A 17,669-nucleotide genomic window follows, 5' to 3' on the forward strand; every position below is an offset into this window, starting at 1 on the left:
CACTGCGCAGAAGCGCCACCTGGAGCCGACGCATTCCATTTGAGTTTAGTATTGACTCTACTACAGACAACTACCTTGGCAGTCGTAGCTTTAGCGAGGGGCTTTTTCGCTCGTGGCTGGATTACGTGGCAGGCAAGTCGGGTCTTTGCTAGTCATCTGCTGGCTTGTAGCTATAGTAGTAGCTGCGTAGTTTGGACCAGACATCCATAAGACTCAAGAGTTCAGCCCACAGTGCCGTCTCTTGGATACAAGGGAGTTGAAAGAAGCTGCAACGAGTTGGCTTGTGTTTTGGCGATTGGCAGTATTTCTCGTGTACTGTACGGGCTTCTGTTGACGGAAATACCACCAAGTTGGCGATTTGCAACCCGGCCCTGCTCGCCCGCAAGATGGAGATTGTCAAGACTCAAGACGGGATGCACAGCCCTTTGTTCCACGTCACGCCACCCCTCGCAACGTAGTCGAGTTATCGCCAAGGAGTCTGGTTCTGGATGGCGTTAAGAATCAATACTGATTCAGGTTGGCGGACGAGCCGCGACCGTTGCTTGGTTCACTCGGCCATCCACTCTGATGGTTCGCAGTCGAGCATTGGGCCAGTTGGCCTTTGCTCATGGCAAGCCATCATGGCCATCTCAGCCATCGGCATTCCGGTTCGCTGAGCCCAGCCTGGGAGGCTTGCCTGGTGGGCAAGGACGGCTTTATTTGCCCATTTGCTATCAGGCATAAAAGGAACACGTCGCGGACCTTGAATGCGAGGTGTGCGCCGTGTTGACTGAAAAGCTGCGAGCTCTTGGTCTTGGACCGCCCGAGCAAACGATGCTGGGGCTTGATTCTCGAAGCTACATAAGCGTGATATGTCCTGACGCCGCCGCTCCTGGAATATCCATCACGCTGCATGTAATACACAATGTCATCATCTACTAATCCCGACAACATCAACCCACAGCCCACCAGCGACGGCGGGAGTGTCGCAGTCGGAATCGTGCTCGGTATTCTGGCGGGTATATTTGTCGTCCTTGTGTTGCTCTCCAGGTATGGGCCTGCCTCTTCTCATGAGCAACCGTCATCTGAGCCAACTAGCTGAATATCTATGGCAGACTTCTGTGCAAGAACCGCGGCGGTGGCAGCCCGGAGGACTTGGAGGCTGGAAAACGCAAGAGACTGGCGTCCATATTAAAGCTTGACGGCGTGGCACCAAGTCGTGCCTATGGAAACGACCAAGAAAAGGCCGAGCCTGAGCCCAAGCTACCGGCGTCCTGCTCTTTTGACAACGTTATAGTCTGGTAGGTCTCTCGCGCCGCCTCCATCAGATGTCGATATCTAGAGCGGCGGAAACGAAAAAGAGGAGGAACCATACGATTCCATCCTAGGCCGTCACCTGTACTAACTAGCTCGCCTACAGTGCCATCTGCCTGGATGTTTTGAAAGACGACGACATGGTCCGGCGTTTACCATGCCAACACTATTTCCATTCATCGTGCCTGGATACGTGGTACCTGCGGCAACACAACACTTGTCCGCTCTGCAAGACGCCCTTCTTCGACCAGTCTCAAAAGAAGGAGAAAAAAGCAGTCGTCATGGCCGAGTCTTCGAGTCAGGCGGCCGGTTCACAGACCATATAGCGAGCCCTGCTGTGTTGTTGAAGACGGCTGCTTTCTGTGTATTATATTAACAGCGGCCATTTCTGTACAACTCGAGCAAGGAATGGCACACTTGGAGTCGTTGCATAATTATAAAATTTCACTTGTTGCAACATGTTAAAAATCCTTTGCTCGTCTTCTACACCGCGCTTATCCATACCTAGACTCTGTCGAGCCTCGACCTGCGCAAGAGGGCCAAGTTGTCAACCTACTTGCAACATGTCGTCACTTCACAACCTTGTTTCAACTTCTGTGCACGGCGCCCGAAATCCCATTAGTTGAACACTGGGCCAACGGGTCGATCGATTGGTAACTTGGTGTATGTATGCGCGGCGCAAAGAAAAAAAAAAAGCCACAAATGATCTGCAGGTTGTACCGTCAGCACATGGGAGACATGGCCACTCAACTTGGATGTTGTTTAAGTTATAAACAAACCCTGTCACCGACACCAAGTTATTAATTAGGCTTTTAGCCGGAAGCATTTTAAGAGGCCTTTTCCGTTTCCGTTGAGAGGCTGGCCTTTTCCCGTTTTCTGTTGACAGGTTAAAAAGCTTTGAGGCTTTTTCGTTTCCGTCAACACTGCATATGTACAATGCATACTGACCAGTGACAACCCTGGATGGATTAATGAATGACATGCAGTGTTTAGTCTTCCACGAGCTGGGAGACGGCACAGGCGCCCAACTTAAAGGGCTGCATCGCCGTTATGCCGCTGCTGGTCCTCTCCAGAAAGCAAGGTGCTTGCTTGTCAGCCCGTTTCCATGTCCCATTGCACCGACTGGCAACGATCCTCGATGTTCCAAGTGCGCGCTTCGCTGGCCGTGTTCGCTGTGGCGACTTCTGTCGCCTCTGCTGGTTCGGCCGTATCCCAGCATCACGTCTTCTCAACCACCTGCGCAGGCAAGACATACACGTATAACGAGCTCGCAGGATACGGCTTTGTCCGTAGCGATGCTCTGGACAAATTTGGAGACTCCATCAGCCTGGGCTCATCCATCGCAATTACGTCTTGGTCCAAAACCGGCTCCAAGTATCAAGGCAGGCTGTACGGCTTGCCGGATCGCGGATGGAACACGCAGGGCACAATCAACTTCCAACCGCGCATCCATGAATTCCTCGTAACTTTGACGCCCAATACGAGCGCGAGTGCTGCTCATCCGTCGCCTCCAAATGTCGCCTTTGTATACCAGAACTCGACTCTGCTCACCGGCCCAGATGGCACGCCCATGACCGGCCTGGACGCGGACCAGACGGGAGGTTTGCAATATCCCGGTTTCCCACTCCTCCCAGCAGCAACAAGCGCCGGAGATGGCTTTGGCGGACAGGGCCCGGGTTGGAAACGCGTTGCGCTCGACCCAGAAGCACTGGTTCTCGCCAAAGACGGCGGCTTCTGGATTGGCGACGAGTACGGCCCGTATATTTACAAGTTTGACAAGAATGGCAAAATGACGGCCGCCGTAGCGCCGCCGAATGCTCTTCTCCCTCTGAGAAACGGCACTGTGAGGTCAGTATTTCGTCTTGAAGGGGCCGTATTCGGACTAACAAGGAGGCAATGTGGCAGCTTCTCGTCAAACAACCCTCCAGCGTACAATCTTACCAAGAAGCCTATCCCATCTAACCCGACCCAAGGGCGCCAGAACAACCAGGGATTCGAGGGAATGACGGCCAGTCCGGATGGACAAACTCTATGGGCGCTTCTTCAATCCGCCGCTGTCCAGGACGGCGGGTCGAGCTCGAAAACCCGTCGATACACCCGCCTGCTGCAATACTCGACCAAGGACAAGCAAGCCGTCGTGTACCAGGGGGAGTATGTCGTGCCGCTGCCTACCTTCAAGGACGCCTCTGGCAAGACTGCCGTAGCTTCGCAGTCCGACATGCACTTTGTCTCGGACACGCAGTTCTTCTTCTTGCCGAGAGACTCCAACAATGGAGGCAATCTGTCCAGCTGGGAATCGATATATAGACATGTTGACATCTTTGACATCTCCAACGCGACGAATGTCAAGGGGCCTGCACACGACGCCTTTAATGCGTCGATTGCGAGCACAGGTTCGCCCGCATCTCCCTGAAACAAAAAATTCTGATACAAGCATCTACTAATCGTAGTAGCCGGCGTATTAAAGTCTGATATTACGCCTGCGATAGTTTGTCCCTTGGTCGATTTCAACGTCAAAGCGCAGCTGAGTAGATTTGGCTTGCACAACGGCGGTCCTCGGGATGGCGGGCTGCTGAATGAGAAATGGGAGGGCATTGCTTTGGTCCCAGTCGAGAACGAAGACGGGAAGCACGATGCAGAGGAGTACTTCTTGTTTGCATCCTCTGACAATGACTTTATTACTCAACATGGTACGTTTTTGGCGTATGTTGGCATATCCATGTTGGCTCGCTGCTAATCCTCGAGGACTAGGGTTTATCAACTTTGGAAAAACCCGGTACGCGGATAAATCAGGACTGAATTTGGACCACCAGATGTTGGTTTTCAAAATCACTCTTCCAAAGGGCAGCAGGCCGCTCGTGGGCTAGCTTTGTCTCTCGATTCTCCGTATTATACGTAGAACACATACACATACACGTACACGTACACGTACACGCAGTGGCAAGTTTCCCGGGTACATGTATCTGTGCAAATACTGCTTGACTGGTGGTGATTTGGTCAAGCGCATCAAGAGTTCCGACTCCCAATGCTGTCTATTACACACCTCGGCGAGTCACTCACTCGCACATGTGGTATGCGTATAAAAAGACACAAACACGCCCTGTGAGAGATTATTTCTTCCGAGAGTCTTCCTAGGGACACGGCGATATACAACCACGTTGGTTCCGTCTTGTAGTGGCTCGTTGTGCGGTTCAAGCGTATAGCCCCCAAGTTTAGGCGCTGCAACCCACCGAGTAAACCAATAAACAACCGAGGCAACGAGGATGCCGATGCCGACAACACAATATAGCCAGTACGGGAGAGGCGGTGTATCGCCCTGACCTCGAGGCGGCCGCAAGAACGGCACAACCAGTTGAAAGGCCTGGCCAACCATGAAAAGCGCTGCAACCGGCCACCAGACCTTGAACGGGCTTGCGAATGGAAGCATGACGAGCAGGGCCACTTGGCGTATTCATTGTATGACGGGCTTATGTGATGAATCAAGACATTGTCTGTTCGCTCTCCAAACTGTCTCACGGGGTGGCATGGGCGGATTGGTCTGAAACTCCGACTATGCGTCATCGCAGGCAGTACTACAAGTACATAAATGCTGCAAGCCGAATGGGTATATTGTGTGGTCGTGCCAGTCTGCACGTCGAGCCACAAAGGCAGAAGAGCCAAATTTGCAACGATATCTGGTTACGTCGCACTGATTCGTGTCCATCTACCAAATGAGATGGGGGTTATTGAGCCCCGAACAGCGTCGCATTTCCATCAGTAATGACCGGAGCAAACCTGCGAATGGAAAGAGTGTATTTAAAATATATGTAGCTTGCATTCGTCTGTCTAGCGATAGTTTCATAGTAGCAACACCGTCGAGATGTTGAATCTCGCCATAAAGACGCAAAGTGTGGTTGAACACGGCCTCGAGTCACATTTTCAACTCAATTCCAACGTCGTCTTCTCGGGGAATAGAGGTTACACGAAGGGAACAGAAAATAGCTGAAGTGACTGTCCTGAAAGGTAGAAGCGTATACCTACCCATCAAACAGACACAGTAGCTCAGCAACCCGGCTAGACCTTTGACCAACGCATGAGAACCGCCGCTGCAATCACAGGCAAAACGCTGACAAGTTCGCCCAGGCCGGCATACTCTGGCGGGATCCTCGCATTCACAAAAGCCCCGGCAGCGAGAAGCACCGCAAACGTGTTGTAAACAAAGGCCCACGCAAAGTTGAACTTGATCCGTCGAACCGAGGCCTTGCTCACCTCTCTCACAGTCACCAGCCCAGTAAGACCGGGCCTCATAAGAACCACATCCGCTGCAGATTGGGCTACATCACTGCCCTCATGCATGTGGACGCCAATGGTTGCTTGGGCGAGGGCTACTGAATCATTTGTGCCATCGCCGCAGAAAACGACAACCGGTTTCTTTGTCTCTGTGGTTTCTTCCAGGAGGCGCTTGATATAGAGTTGCTTATCGGCTGGCGTGCTGCGGGAGCGTGTGTGGATCGTTGGTATTCCCAGCTTGGAGGCCACACCTTGAACAGGTCCATTATCATCGCCAGAGACTATATGCACAGAGATTCCCTGTTGCTGAAGTAGGCCAACCACATGTAGAGCATCCGGGCGGAGGGAATCCTTTAGGCCAAATACGGCGGCCAATTGACCATCGATGGAGAAACAAAACACAGTATGCTCTTGAGCATCGACAGCTCGTACCGCAGGGTGACAATCAAAGTCTAACCAACGTGAGTTGCCGGCACGCAAGGTCTTGTCGCCGGCCAAGCCCATAACACCTTTGCCTACCAGACTCTTTACGTCACGCACGGGAGTTGCCACAATATGCTTGTTTCTGAGATGGTTGGCAATCGCAATGGACACTGGATGTTTATTGTCGGCGATTAGTCCCAGAAGAAGTGACAAGTTCTGATTGTCAGATACAATGTTCTCCGCGGTGACGCTCAACTTGCCCTCGGTTAGCGTGCCAGTCTTGTCTAGAACAAGATGGGTTGTTTGATGTGCAATCTCAATCGCGTTCGCAGACTTGAAGATGACTCCTCGTTCAGCTGCAATTCCGCTGGCAATGACGATGACCATGGGTACCGCAAGCCCAACAGCGCATGGGCAAGACACAATAAGCACGGTGATGGCATAAGTGATTGCCTGCACTGCTGCTCCAGATCCAGACTTGTGCTGTATTGCTATCCCGACGGCAACCCAAATTACAAAGGTGATGATTGTTAATCCAACAACTACCGGGACAAAATAGGAAGCCACCTTGTCTGCAAGTTCTTGCATCTTGGGCTTAGACAACTTTGCTTGGTCAACCATAGCTGCGATGGTAGCGATTGTGTTGTCGCCTGGGAGGCGTTTGAGTCGGACGATCAGAGTGCCAGGGCCGTTCAAAGTCCCCGCGATGACACTCGATTTGGCCGTCTTTTCAACCGGAAGCGACTCTCCAGTCAGCATAGATTCATCTACTTCGGAGGAACCAGACAATACAACCCCATCAGTTGGAATTCTGGTTTCGGGGGGGACTTTGAACGTGTCGCCGTATTGAAGTAACCGCACATCAACAGTCTCGGTTTTTGATGTGTCATCATTCACCACCAGAAGAGCGGTCTCAGCCTGCAATGTCCTCATGGAAATGGATTCGACCGCCTTTTGGCGCGCAAGTGCTGCGACATATCTCCCAACCATGATCAATGTGACAAGGAGAGTGCTTGTCTCGAAGAACTGTCCGGTGGGGAGAGGCTTCTTGGCTGCTAGGTAGCCAAACGATACCACGGAGAATACGTACGCGGCACTCGTACTGAGTACGATCAAGAGGTCCATTTCGATAACTCGTGAAAACAGAAGCGCTTTCAGTGCCTTGGGATAGAACGGCCCTGCAATCACCACCTGCACAATGGTGGCGAGGACTAGAGAAGCAGAACTATATGCGACATCTCTCTTGGGCAAGGGAGCCCAGGCCAGGACAAGTACTGGAATTGTAAGAGCTATAGATAGAATAGTCATGTATCCCAGGTAGGAAACGTGCTTTCTTCCCGCTGCAAGTCCAGGATCATCACTTCCGGGCGCAAGGGTGGCACGTCCTTTCCAGTGCCTTTCCATGAGATCTCGGGACCCGATGATGAGCGGATCGAAAGAGACTCTCGCGACATCCTTTTTGACGAGGGTAATATCCAATACGCCATCAGGGAAAGATTGGTTGACGAACATTGCCGGATCTTCACTTATAACGAGGTCGAGGGTGAATCCATTATTGGTAAGGATCTCGCATTTGAATTCAGTTCTTCGTTCTAGATGTTTCATGACGTAGTCGCAAGTCACAATATTGAGGTCGATGTCGAATTCCGCTCTGGAAAGAACGAGGCTGGTCTTTAGGTTTTTGACTCCGGATATCACTCCAAGAGTTCTATTGAGTTTTGTTTCGCAGCCTGTGCAGGTCATTCCAGAAACGGAAAGAACTACATGTTCAATGTCATTGTTCCGAGCGCTGATTTCCTTCGACATGGTTGTGCTGGCATCGCCTTGATGTTGGACAAGTTTCATGTCAGCAGCAGGGAGACGATTGCCACAGCCTTTGGTTCTCGAGCCCACGGCCTCGATGCCAACGCCGGATTGCTCCTCAGGATTAAAAAGAGAGGACTTTGATGCAAGTTTCGTGATTGGCTTGCAGCAAGAACCATCGGATCTGACAGACTGTGTTGGACTAGGAGGACAGCATGATGCTTTGGACTGATGTCTGGCTGGTCTTCGTTTGCAAGTAGATTGTCTCTTTGCCGTGGAGCTCGAGTAGCAAGATGAAATAGAAATGCGGTCAGCCTCTTTCGGACTGCGACTGCGATTGCAGCCTTTAGGCTTCACTGGAGTGGAAGACCATCGGGGATCACAGCAAGTCTCCTTCCCCAACGCGAGCAGCGCACGGCAGATACATCCAAGCGCATCGAGACGGGCACGATACTGCTGGCGAATCGACAGTCGGTGCTGGTCACAAGGTTGATGCTTCTGCCCGCCGCAAGCTGGGCCTGGTGTAGAGTCACATTCCCGTAGAGCCAAGCGGTCCAGGCAAGATTCGTCGCAACATGGCGACGGCTTGCCACGGCAACATTCTGGTGATTTGGGATCCGATTTGGCACTGCAGCAGTTATCTGAACAGTCTTTGTCTGGCGAGTGGACTATTCCTTCTTCTGCAGGGACGGGTTCTTGTTTATCGCAGCATCCAAGGCTACAAGCGGGAGGAGAAGGACGGCAGCAATCGTCAGCAGACTCTTTAGTCGAAGCCCCATCCTGCTCCTCTTTGGCGACTCCAGGGGGGGATTCATGGATGTCCGGGGTTGCCTCTCCATCGCAACAGGAGTCGGTGCAAACTGCGGGGAGGTCTGTTGGAGCATCGTCTGAATCGTTTGTTGGCCCAAGGTCGACTGTGCTGCCTCCGCAGCAGCTGTCCTGGCAAGCTTCTTTGGAGGTCGATTCAGCTTCCTCGCAACCGACTTCCAGCTCCGCGGCTTGGTTGCCAGGACGAATTTGGACGATGTCGCAATCGGTTGCCTGAGATGCAACAGCACCCGATGGACGAGCCGAGTTCCTCGAGTCATCGTTTCCAAGAGGCAAAGAGGCACTCGCCGGCAGCGATGAAGGGCCTGGCCCGCAGCACGAACAGTCCATGATGAGGATCCTTTGCTTGTTTGCAGGTTTTGAAATGAAGGAACAAGTATGTAGGAGGCTGAAAGCAAAGACCAGCCAACTTCTGGACGATGCATGATCCGAGTGTCAGCTCCACTCGTCTCGTGATTTCACGTCAACTCGTACATGTACCGACGACATTGAAGGCCACTACCCCGGCACCTGACGGCGGCGAGACGGAGCGATATAGCGACATTATTGCGACATTAGTCTGTGAATTTAACTTTTCTTTTGTCAATGAGCTGTTGACTTAATGGAATCGTGGTTTGAAGTCGAAAGCTAGACGAGAAAGTGTTGATGGGACTCGTACCGTCTGGTACTACCGACAACCAACCCGACGCCATCAATCTGCACATGCAGTAACACTGATCAAGTGAGTAATCACAGGGCAATTACCGAAAGCGCAAAAAAGAAAAAGCCAAAAACCAAAAATTAAAAAATTAAAATAAATTCGTGATGAAAAGTCTCACCTGCTGATATTACTGATGAATGCATCGACAGAACATGGGAAATTGCAAGCACTATAGACATTTGCTACCCTGAAGTACTAGCAACCGAGGACCGAGGACTTTCAGGGGGCGTGTTTGTGCGATGCATCCAATAAACGAGAGTAATGGTTGATGATTCAATATTCACGACATGGTCTTGTCCTACTTTCCGATATTTATCCATCATACGAAGCGAACTGGTGGACTGAGCTCAGCACCTGGGGACCAAGCTATCTGCGCAGGCAAGATGTGTTTACATTTTCACACAAACTTGCATCAATTGCCATTCAAGTACATCTCCAAGTTTTTAGAATGACACTGTTCACTTTATGAACCTCAGCCTCGCTCAAACGTCTTCAAAATCAACCACTGGCTGCGTGGAACAATGTATCACGCCGCCAGTCAGCGGGAGAGCGTTGACATATACTTGCCTGACAACTCTATCAGGACACAACTCCTGTACCTTCATCAACGCCGCCGTGTCTGCATCATGGTCGCCGAATTTGGGCAGAATCACAGCCCCATTGGCAAAGTAGAAGTTGACATAGTTGGTCGCCGGGTCCTCATGTTCCAGACACCCAGTACATTTTGGATCTGGCTCGGCAATTTCATATATCTCAAAGAGTCGCCCTCGGGCATCCCTGTTGCCGCCAACGGCTGCCTTGACTTGCTTGTAAACTTGGTGCCACCGCTCCTCGGCGCTCTCATGCGGCCGCGACACGACGAGGACGCCTGGTCGAATAAACTGAAGCTCCGCATCGGCATGGACGTCTGTAGGGTCTAGATTTTTAAATCCCGGAAACCAAATTATTTTGGTGGCACCAAGCAGACGGCGCAGCTCATCCTCAATCTCTTGCTTGGACAGGTGCGGATTTCGGTCGTCGCCAATAATACTGCTCTCGCTCGCGATGAGGGTTCCCTCGCCGTCGTAGACCGGCGCGCCGCCTTCCAGGCGAATCTTGGATTCTATGCATGTGACGGGCGACGGGTGTGTGTCTTTCTGAATCACACGCTTTGCAAACGTCGCGTTTTCCTGTACCTGTGTCGCAGCCAGCTTTGGCCACTGCTCCCCAATCTTCAGAGAGCCATTATCGGGAACCGTTGCGCCCCATTCATTGAATCTGAAGTTGATGGCATATCGTTGGTTCCTAGTCTCGGGCGACGTGCCGTGGACATAGACGGGTGCTGTATCACGAACCCAGAGATGGTTGGTGGCAAAAGGGATAATGTCGACTGCGAACGGGCCCAGCTTTTTGCCATCCAACATGTTTTGCGCGACATGTGAGTCCTCTGGTCTCGCATATAAGCGGACTGGCTCAAACTCGGAAATTGTAACAGCGAGTTCAATTATCTCCCGACATGCGTTCTCATAATGTACGGGAGGGGCGGAGCATTTTGAAGGAAAGGCGAGTATTGTAGCAATGTGACGGCATGTTTCCGCTGGGTAAGTAAATTTAGGAGACTTTCCATGGACAATGGCGTCTCCCGAATACACGGAGCCAAGTGACATGGTTTGAACTTTGAGGGACGAAAGAGCAAGAAATTTCGACGTGGCAATTTGTGGTGACTGAGATGTAATTTCCGCTTCAAAGTACGCGAAGATGATATCCGAAAAGAAGTGATTCAGAATAGAAATCCTCATTTAATTTCATTTTAAAATACTATTCTCACAATAAATACTTGTTCATGGTTCAACCTCATTGCCAAGACTAATACACCGTCAGGCTCGGGTCCCGCGGTCTCCGACTAATGCACAAACGGCAGTCGAACAAGCAGCAGTACGGAAACCACCCTACAAGCGAGAATTATCCAGCTGGCTACATGTCCAGTTGCCTGAATCGATTCACCGATTCATGAGATTTGTCCAAAGATGAGAAATTCTGCATTCTACGACTACAATTATGGCTCACGGAGACGGTGGCCACCTTGGCACCCGTAGACTCATGAACTTGACTTGTCATAATCGATATTGGAGACAGAGGGATCAGGGTGGATGAGTATTATCGATGCGGCCGAATGACGAGTCTCCGCGGCCCCCGGCGGCCGTCCACTGGCAACGACATGGATGGCACGGCAAGCAGACAGCACCCGTTTGTATATAATTCACTAGAATACTGGTCTGGCAATCACTTTCAATGGATTTCTTGTCCGTTGAACGCCTGCAAATTTGCGCGCAACCTGAAGATTGAACGCAGGGCCGTCGCAGGACCCGTGACTCCGTGAGCATCACGCCGGCCCCCCGCATCCAAACGCCGGGCGGCGCCGCCTGCGTGGGGCGCAATTGCCTATTTTAGAAATGACTGGTGGTGAGTTCGCCGCCGTTGACGCCGGGGGAAGGGGGGCTGTGAATGGCATCGAGTCAACCAGCCAAGAGGCGTTGCTGGTTTGTCATGGCCTTGCAAAATTCCACGCGTAGCCAAAAAAAAATATGGTAAATGAATTATAGTGCAGGACTGAACAATGAACCTGTAGAAATCTGAGAGCCTTTCCCCGTGTTCCAACCCCGAATTCCCCTTCAATTTACATGCACCAAATACTCAGCATGCCAAGTTGCAGACTCATCCAGCAAAGTGAAAACCCATAACCCCAGCAGAAAAACACGATTGAACACGAGCTTTCGGGTCGAAAATGTCCAAGCCAAGCACAGCAATCGATTTGTTGTCATTGAGAGCGAACATGTTTCCACAGACAGGCCGCGGGACGATTACTGGCCCAGACCGGGAACCAGCTTCTCGATGCTGTCGAGGGTCTCGCCAAGTCCTTGGAGAGGACCAGAGTGGCCGCCGAGCAAGGGAATATCTCGGCTTTCGATATTGGCTGGGGCAGCAATAACACTGCCGGCAATGAAGGCCAGGGCGGCCAAGGCGATTGAATTGCACTTCATGATGAAATACAAGATACCAAGTATCGGAAACGCTTTGTACAGGTTGGTAAGGAGGCAGGAGATGTGTACAAATTGATGTGAAATAGCAGCTTGAGTAGCAAAAGGTGGTTGGTGGAGGGATTCGACGTCCGTCTTATAGGCTCACATGACGATGAGCTGAACTGACGAAGTGAAACATGATTCTCGCGACATTTGCCAGCTCCCACTGGAGGCAGTGTTTGTCGCGGATCGTAATTAATTGATGTTAAGCTACAGTACACCCTAAACTGCATACGATGTTCCATGTCGCGATTTTAGCGGCGTTTTGACAATGTGATGCAAGACCACGGCAGTTCTCCCGACCAATCATCGTCTCGAAGTGCAGCCCAGTTATAATTTGAATCTATTCAGCTGGGACTCGGCATAATTTATCCGGGAACTGTGTCGAGCCGCAATCTTTGCCTGGCATTACACCACCACCAGATGTATTTCTCGTGCTCAAAGGGTTGGACGGCCGTTGGCAGTATTTGATTAGACACTTGAATTGTACAAGGTAAAAAACACTATATTAAAGTAGTATCAAATTCTACCGACACGGTCTAGCCTGTTTAGTCATTTTTCGTGCCCTCTTGTTTCTCGGCTCGGCCTGCGCTCACCAGGGGCGAAGCCCAAGGAGACTCTAAGTGATCAAATATTTTTTGATAAATTCCTCCAGATTGAGAAGCGGATACTCCTCTTTTGGCAACCCTTTGGCCACAATTGCCTTGGCCTTGAGCTCCTTGGCCTGTTCCAAACTGCTAGGTACGCCATAGTATTTTCCATCAACGTACTGACAAAAGCCGTACATTGTCTTCAATCCCTCGACATCAGGACTGCCGTACGTCTCAATTGTCCTCCAATCCTCTATAGCCATGTATCGTGATTTCTTTCCCGTCACTTGCTCCACGTTAGCGTATACCTCGTTTCTGGTTACGTCCGCTGAAGTACTTACTTCTCTGGAACTTTGCCACAAGTTCGTCGGGTTTAGCCATTTCACTAGCTGCTTGGATGAGTTGACCATTATAAGTCTCCGGCTGCAGAAGAACGCCGTGAACCAAGTCGCCATAGTCATCCTTCATGGCAATGAAGGGGAGCTTGTCGTCCCCGCCAATACGAGGAAGTCGTAGGCTAAGATATCCGTCTGCATCGGCGGTGAACGGAAACCCTCCCATCAATTCTACAAACTCGGGAAGGGTATGATTCTCCATGTACCAACCCGCGCTAACGATGACGACGCTTTTAAATCCCTTGGACTTGGCATACTCTCCAATTGCGTGCTTTTCTAGTTTAATGTCAGCTTGGGAAGGGCAATGTCAGATTCTTCCGCCATCGTACCATCAAAAGAGCTACTGGGAACTTGTCCATTCGTCGCCAGGCTGGCAGAAACGAGACCGCTGTACACAAAATGCTGAACCCCGGCCTCGAATGCGCCATCGACAATGATTTTTCCCAGGTCTCTTTCCGCCATGCCTCCGGGCCGGTTTAGCAGCTGTCCAATTAGTTCCGTGTATGGCAGTACATTTCGTGTTTGGGAACCTACTGGATCAGAGCTATTTGTGTTGACAAATGCAGCCCAACTCCCTTTGAAAGCATTGTTCATCTGGTCCTGAGAAAATCCGTCCCCGTTCACAACTTCGACACCTCTCGAGATGAATGCCCTACTCTTATCGGAATCGCGATTTCTTGTGATGGCGCGAATTGCAAACTCTCCAGACTTGTTCTCTAAAAGGGAGTTGATCACACTACTGCCCTGCTGGCCGGTGGCACCATATACAGTGACAAGTTTTGTGGACGTCATGCTTGTAGATAGTGATTAGATCTGTGGAGGTGCTTTAGTTGCTCTGGATCTTGGAAAAGTCATGAGGTAGGATATTTCTGTTCGACTCTCCTATTTGTAGTCCTCAAGATGTCGTATTTCATCCCGCCAGGCCCGTGATGGTCCGCCTTGCTCCGCCGTGAGGCTGATGTCCGCCGTTGACTTGACCTACTCCGAGATAGCAGAGTTTGAATTGAGAATGAATTTTCCGCGATACTTTCGTCGGCTTCCAGAATGAAGCATTGTGCAGTGCCAGTTATAAAGAGAATTGACCCTTGTTCAGCTATTTCAGCTTGTATCAGACCAACTGTCGTGATATTTCTATAGGCAAATAATTCAAGCATCATATTTTCACCACTTATTCATTTTCCAATTTTTGGCAGGCATTGTTTGTCGTGTGCGGCAAGGCGGAGGTCAAGCGGAGGCCACCAGGCCGGACATGTGCGGAGCGGACAAAATCGGCAGCGGAGATCGGCTTCCGGCATCCGCGGCTCTTTTATATGAGAAGGGCTGGGTATAATGAAGTGAACCTAAATATTTGGGCGCCTTTTTACAGTTTTACAGTCGATTAGGTTTCAGTAAAGCTTATCTAGATTCGGAAACCCTATTTGGAGGAACATGTTTTCGAAGCCGTCGTACTATATGGCTTCGGTATTTTGCGAGACTATGGAGGCATTTTGCGAAGCATTTGTTGCCAGGCATTTCAAGGTCAAACTCCAGCAGCAGACTTTAAATAATAAAATGAAATAACGATTCGGGTTTATTTCATTTCACGGTTCATACTACAGCATTCCCCAGATTGTGGCTGCAATGTCCCGACTCCCTACCGACAGCGCTCGCCGCTGATGATGCTTCCGATCAGACATCTCACGACTCCCGTTATTTACGGCCACTCGACCGGCCTAATCTGTGTCCCGGAGTGGAGTGTGAAAGTATGTTAATGTTGATTTTCGAACAAGTAATCCATATCATAAAATCCAGCATGCAACTTACTCTTTTTGAGTGTGAGGCTGAGGTTAAGCCCGCAATACCCATGCAAGTCAAGTCTTTTCCCATTATGCAGTGTGCACACCGCAAACTGACTACGTGCGACTACTGAATATGGGCATGTCTCAGGACACCCGGCCGCACCTATTACTGTGTCTATTACGAACACGAGGTTCCTCCTGCTTTGTTGTGTCGGTGCGTACGACAAGTCAAGGCATTGTATTGTAGCAAGTCTTTGCCCCCCCGAATCAGCACCATTTACTATTTCCGGACAAGGCGGCATATCACACGTCCCCTGAATATAACGGTGACGGCATCGATGGGAAAGCCGAGACACGTCAAACACCTGTGCGAGTTCACATGGTGGAACCGACAGACGGATCATGCCCCCGACCTATCAGGATTCCTAGTCATTGACAGGCATGCGTCATCCAGACGAATTATGCAACCAAGTGGCAAGGTTTTCAATGTGATGAATAAACGGATATTGCTGATATCGTACATCGCTGGCAGCTCGACGACAACCTGAGTAAGCTTCCGCCCAAAGCAAGGCGGTTCTTCACAGAAGAAGTTACAATAAGATGTGCAAACATTAAATTCTTCAACTCATCCTTTTTGCCGTATTTGTCCCTGGGATCTGAAAGAAAACTTCTATTGCTTAGGACAACGCCCGAAAAATGGTTCAAGAGCTCGCCAAAATCACCGTTCCACGTACCGGCCTCGCTGCCTTGGTGGCGCAATTGAACATACCCGGGGAAGTCCATTTTCCTGATGGCCTCATCATACCAGTTGGTCATGGACCTCCTAGTTTCAAACTATTCTTTCGCTCAGATGCGGCGGTTCGGACCCCCATGACGGAACTTGGTGTTGGCCGCGCCTTCATCAAAGGCGACATCGATATCCAAGGGGACGTCGGCCGTCTTTTCGATGCCAGATCCAGCCTGAAAGACAAGGTGCCTTTGCGACAGAAGATACAATTCTTATGGGACTCTATTCGATCAACAACCAGTATGAATGCGGATGCCATTGGTAATCACTACGGTCGCGAGGATGAGTTTTACTTGGCTTTTCTTGACACATCCTTCCGCCTCTACTCCCACGGTTTGTTCGAATCTCCAGACGATACGATTGAACAAGCGTCACAGAGAAAGCTCGAGACCATGTTTTCTGAACTAGGCCTGAAACAAGGCATGCGGCTTCTCGACATCGGAGGCGGCTGGGGCGGAGTGACGCAATATTGCTCTGCTCGAGGCGTGCATGTCACAACTTTGACTCTTGCAGCAGCTGGCGCTCACTATGTACGGCGGCTCATCTCGAACGCGGGCTTGTACGGCGAGGTGGTTTTGGAAGACTTCTTCAACCACCGCCCTGAGCAGCCATATGATCATGCTGTTGCATTTGGTAGCATAGAACACATGCCCGACTATCGCAGGTATGCTCGCAGGGTCTGGGATATTCTCAAACCAGGCGGTCGGCTCTACTTGGATGGGTCGGCGGCCGTTGAGAAATATGCCGTCAGTTCCTTCGCACGAGACTACATCTGGCGCGGCACGCACACCTTCATGACAGTCCAAGATGTTATTGCGGAGTTGCTGAACCATGGATTTGACCTGTTGCGTGTTGCGAATGAGACGCGAGACTATCATCTCACAATGCTGGAATGGTCTAAACGGCTTGACGCCTCCAAGGAGGCAATAATCGCGGGCTGGGGCGAAGAAGTGTACCGGAAATTTCGTTTATTCCTCTGGGGAGGTCAACATGCCTTTAAAGTGAACAGCCTACAGGCATACCACCTAGTTGTTGAGCGGACGGCTGCAAAAGGACCTCGTCCATCTACTCCTCGTCGGATTTTTAGAGCCCTCGGGGAGCTCTGCTGACGGTTTACTCTCCCATTGTTGTCATGATGGTTAATAGACCAAGGCCAGTATGTCATTGCCAACCTCACGTCTACACTATTATGTGATGACATTGTGTGTTCTGGAAGAGCAAGGGGTCCGTCTCATTGTCAGTATGGTCTAGTTCCAAGTAAAATGACATTCTGGTGAAATTGCCTTGACAGATCTGAATGCACGGTATGGTTTGGCTTCGCACCAAGTCTTTCCAACGGGCCAGGAGGCTTCAAGTAGGTCGATAGTGACAGCATTGAGCCTTCTACGAGGCCAATACACAATACTGTGTCACTTATCAGTTACAAATTGAAATTCATCCAGAAACTTGGACTCAAGGATTCCACGTCGCTAGCAGATGAGCCTCAGCTAAATCAACCAAGGACTTGGTCGGGACGAGATCAACCAGGCTCTCTCTCTAGTGCTAACACAATTGACGAACTCGTCCACCGCTTTCACAGACACTTTTCTAGAACTTGTTATTCTTGAGAGACCATGGTCCCCTCAGTCAGGTGAGGTGTTCCGCACTGAAGCGATCCTCTCCAACAACCCGCGAAGCGGTCGTTTTGGCGAAAATAATGCCCAATGAGCAAAACATGGGCATGAACCATCGCGTCTACGAGTCT

At 50.7% G+C, this 17,669-nt stretch overlaps 6 protein-coding genes across 6 annotated transcripts; 3 read left to right on the forward strand and 3 right to left on the reverse strand.

Moving 5' to 3' along the window:
- Nucleotides 1–904: 904 nt before the first annotated feature.
- On the forward strand, nucleotides 905–1,284 carry MAA_02033 (uncharacterized protein; the record flags this gene model as incomplete). Its single annotated transcript, XM_007820031.1, has 2 exons — nucleotides 905–1,029; nucleotides 1,095–1,284. The coding sequence occupies 2 exons, from the start codon at nucleotides 905–907 to the stop codon at nucleotides 1,282–1,284; spliced, it is 315 nt and encodes a 104-aa protein (XP_007818222.1).
- A 1,114-nt stretch (nucleotides 1,285–2,398) lies between these two features.
- MAA_02032 (3-phytase) lies at nucleotides 2,399–4,160 on the forward strand (the record flags this gene model as incomplete). Its single annotated transcript, XM_007820030.2, has 3 exons — nucleotides 2,399–3,686; nucleotides 3,783–3,983; nucleotides 4,045–4,160. 3 exons carry the CDS (start codon nucleotides 2,399–2,401, stop codon nucleotides 4,158–4,160), a joined length of 1,605 nt encoding a protein of 534 aa, XP_007818221.2.
- A 1,186-nt stretch (nucleotides 4,161–5,346) lies between these two features.
- MAA_02031 (copper-transporting ATPase 2) lies at nucleotides 5,347–8,946 on the reverse strand (the record flags this gene model as incomplete). Its single annotated transcript, XM_007820029.1, has 1 exon — nucleotides 5,347–8,946. One exon carries the CDS (start codon nucleotides 8,944–8,946, stop codon nucleotides 5,347–5,349), a length of 3,600 nt encoding a protein of 1,199 aa, XP_007818220.1.
- An 852-nt stretch (nucleotides 8,947–9,798) lies between these two features.
- On the reverse strand, nucleotides 9,799–10,962 carry MAA_02030 (porphyromonas-type peptidyl-arginine deiminase superfamily; the record flags this gene model as incomplete). Its single annotated transcript, XM_007820028.1, has 1 exon — nucleotides 9,799–10,962. One exon carries the CDS (start codon nucleotides 10,960–10,962, stop codon nucleotides 9,799–9,801), a length of 1,164 nt encoding a protein of 387 aa, XP_007818219.1.
- A 2,032-nt stretch (nucleotides 10,963–12,994) lies between these two features.
- On the reverse strand, nucleotides 12,995–14,152 carry MAA_02029 (NmrA family protein; the record flags this gene model as incomplete). Its single annotated transcript, XM_007820027.2, has 4 exons — nucleotides 12,995–13,251; nucleotides 13,307–13,636; nucleotides 13,690–13,843; nucleotides 13,895–14,152. The coding sequence occupies 4 exons, from the start codon at nucleotides 14,150–14,152 to the stop codon at nucleotides 12,995–12,997; spliced, it is 999 nt and encodes a 332-aa protein (XP_007818218.2).
- A 1,682-nt stretch (nucleotides 14,153–15,834) lies between these two features.
- On the forward strand, nucleotides 15,835–17,034 carry MAA_02028 (cyclopropane-fatty-acyl-phospholipid synthase; the record flags this gene model as incomplete). The annotated part of the gene is made up of 1 exon (XM_007820026.1): nucleotides 15,835–17,034. One exon carries the CDS (start codon nucleotides 15,835–15,837, stop codon nucleotides 17,032–17,034), a length of 1,200 nt encoding a protein of 399 aa, XP_007818217.1.
- Between the last annotated feature and the right edge of the window lie 635 nt (nucleotides 17,035–17,669).

Source organism: Metarhizium robertsii (genome assembly GCF_000187425.2).
Source record: "Metarhizium robertsii ARSEF 23 chromosome Unknown MAA_Scf_1, whole genome shotgun sequence".
NCBI classification, from domain to species: domain Eukaryota; kingdom Fungi; phylum Ascomycota; class Sordariomycetes; order Hypocreales; family Clavicipitaceae; genus Metarhizium; species Metarhizium robertsii.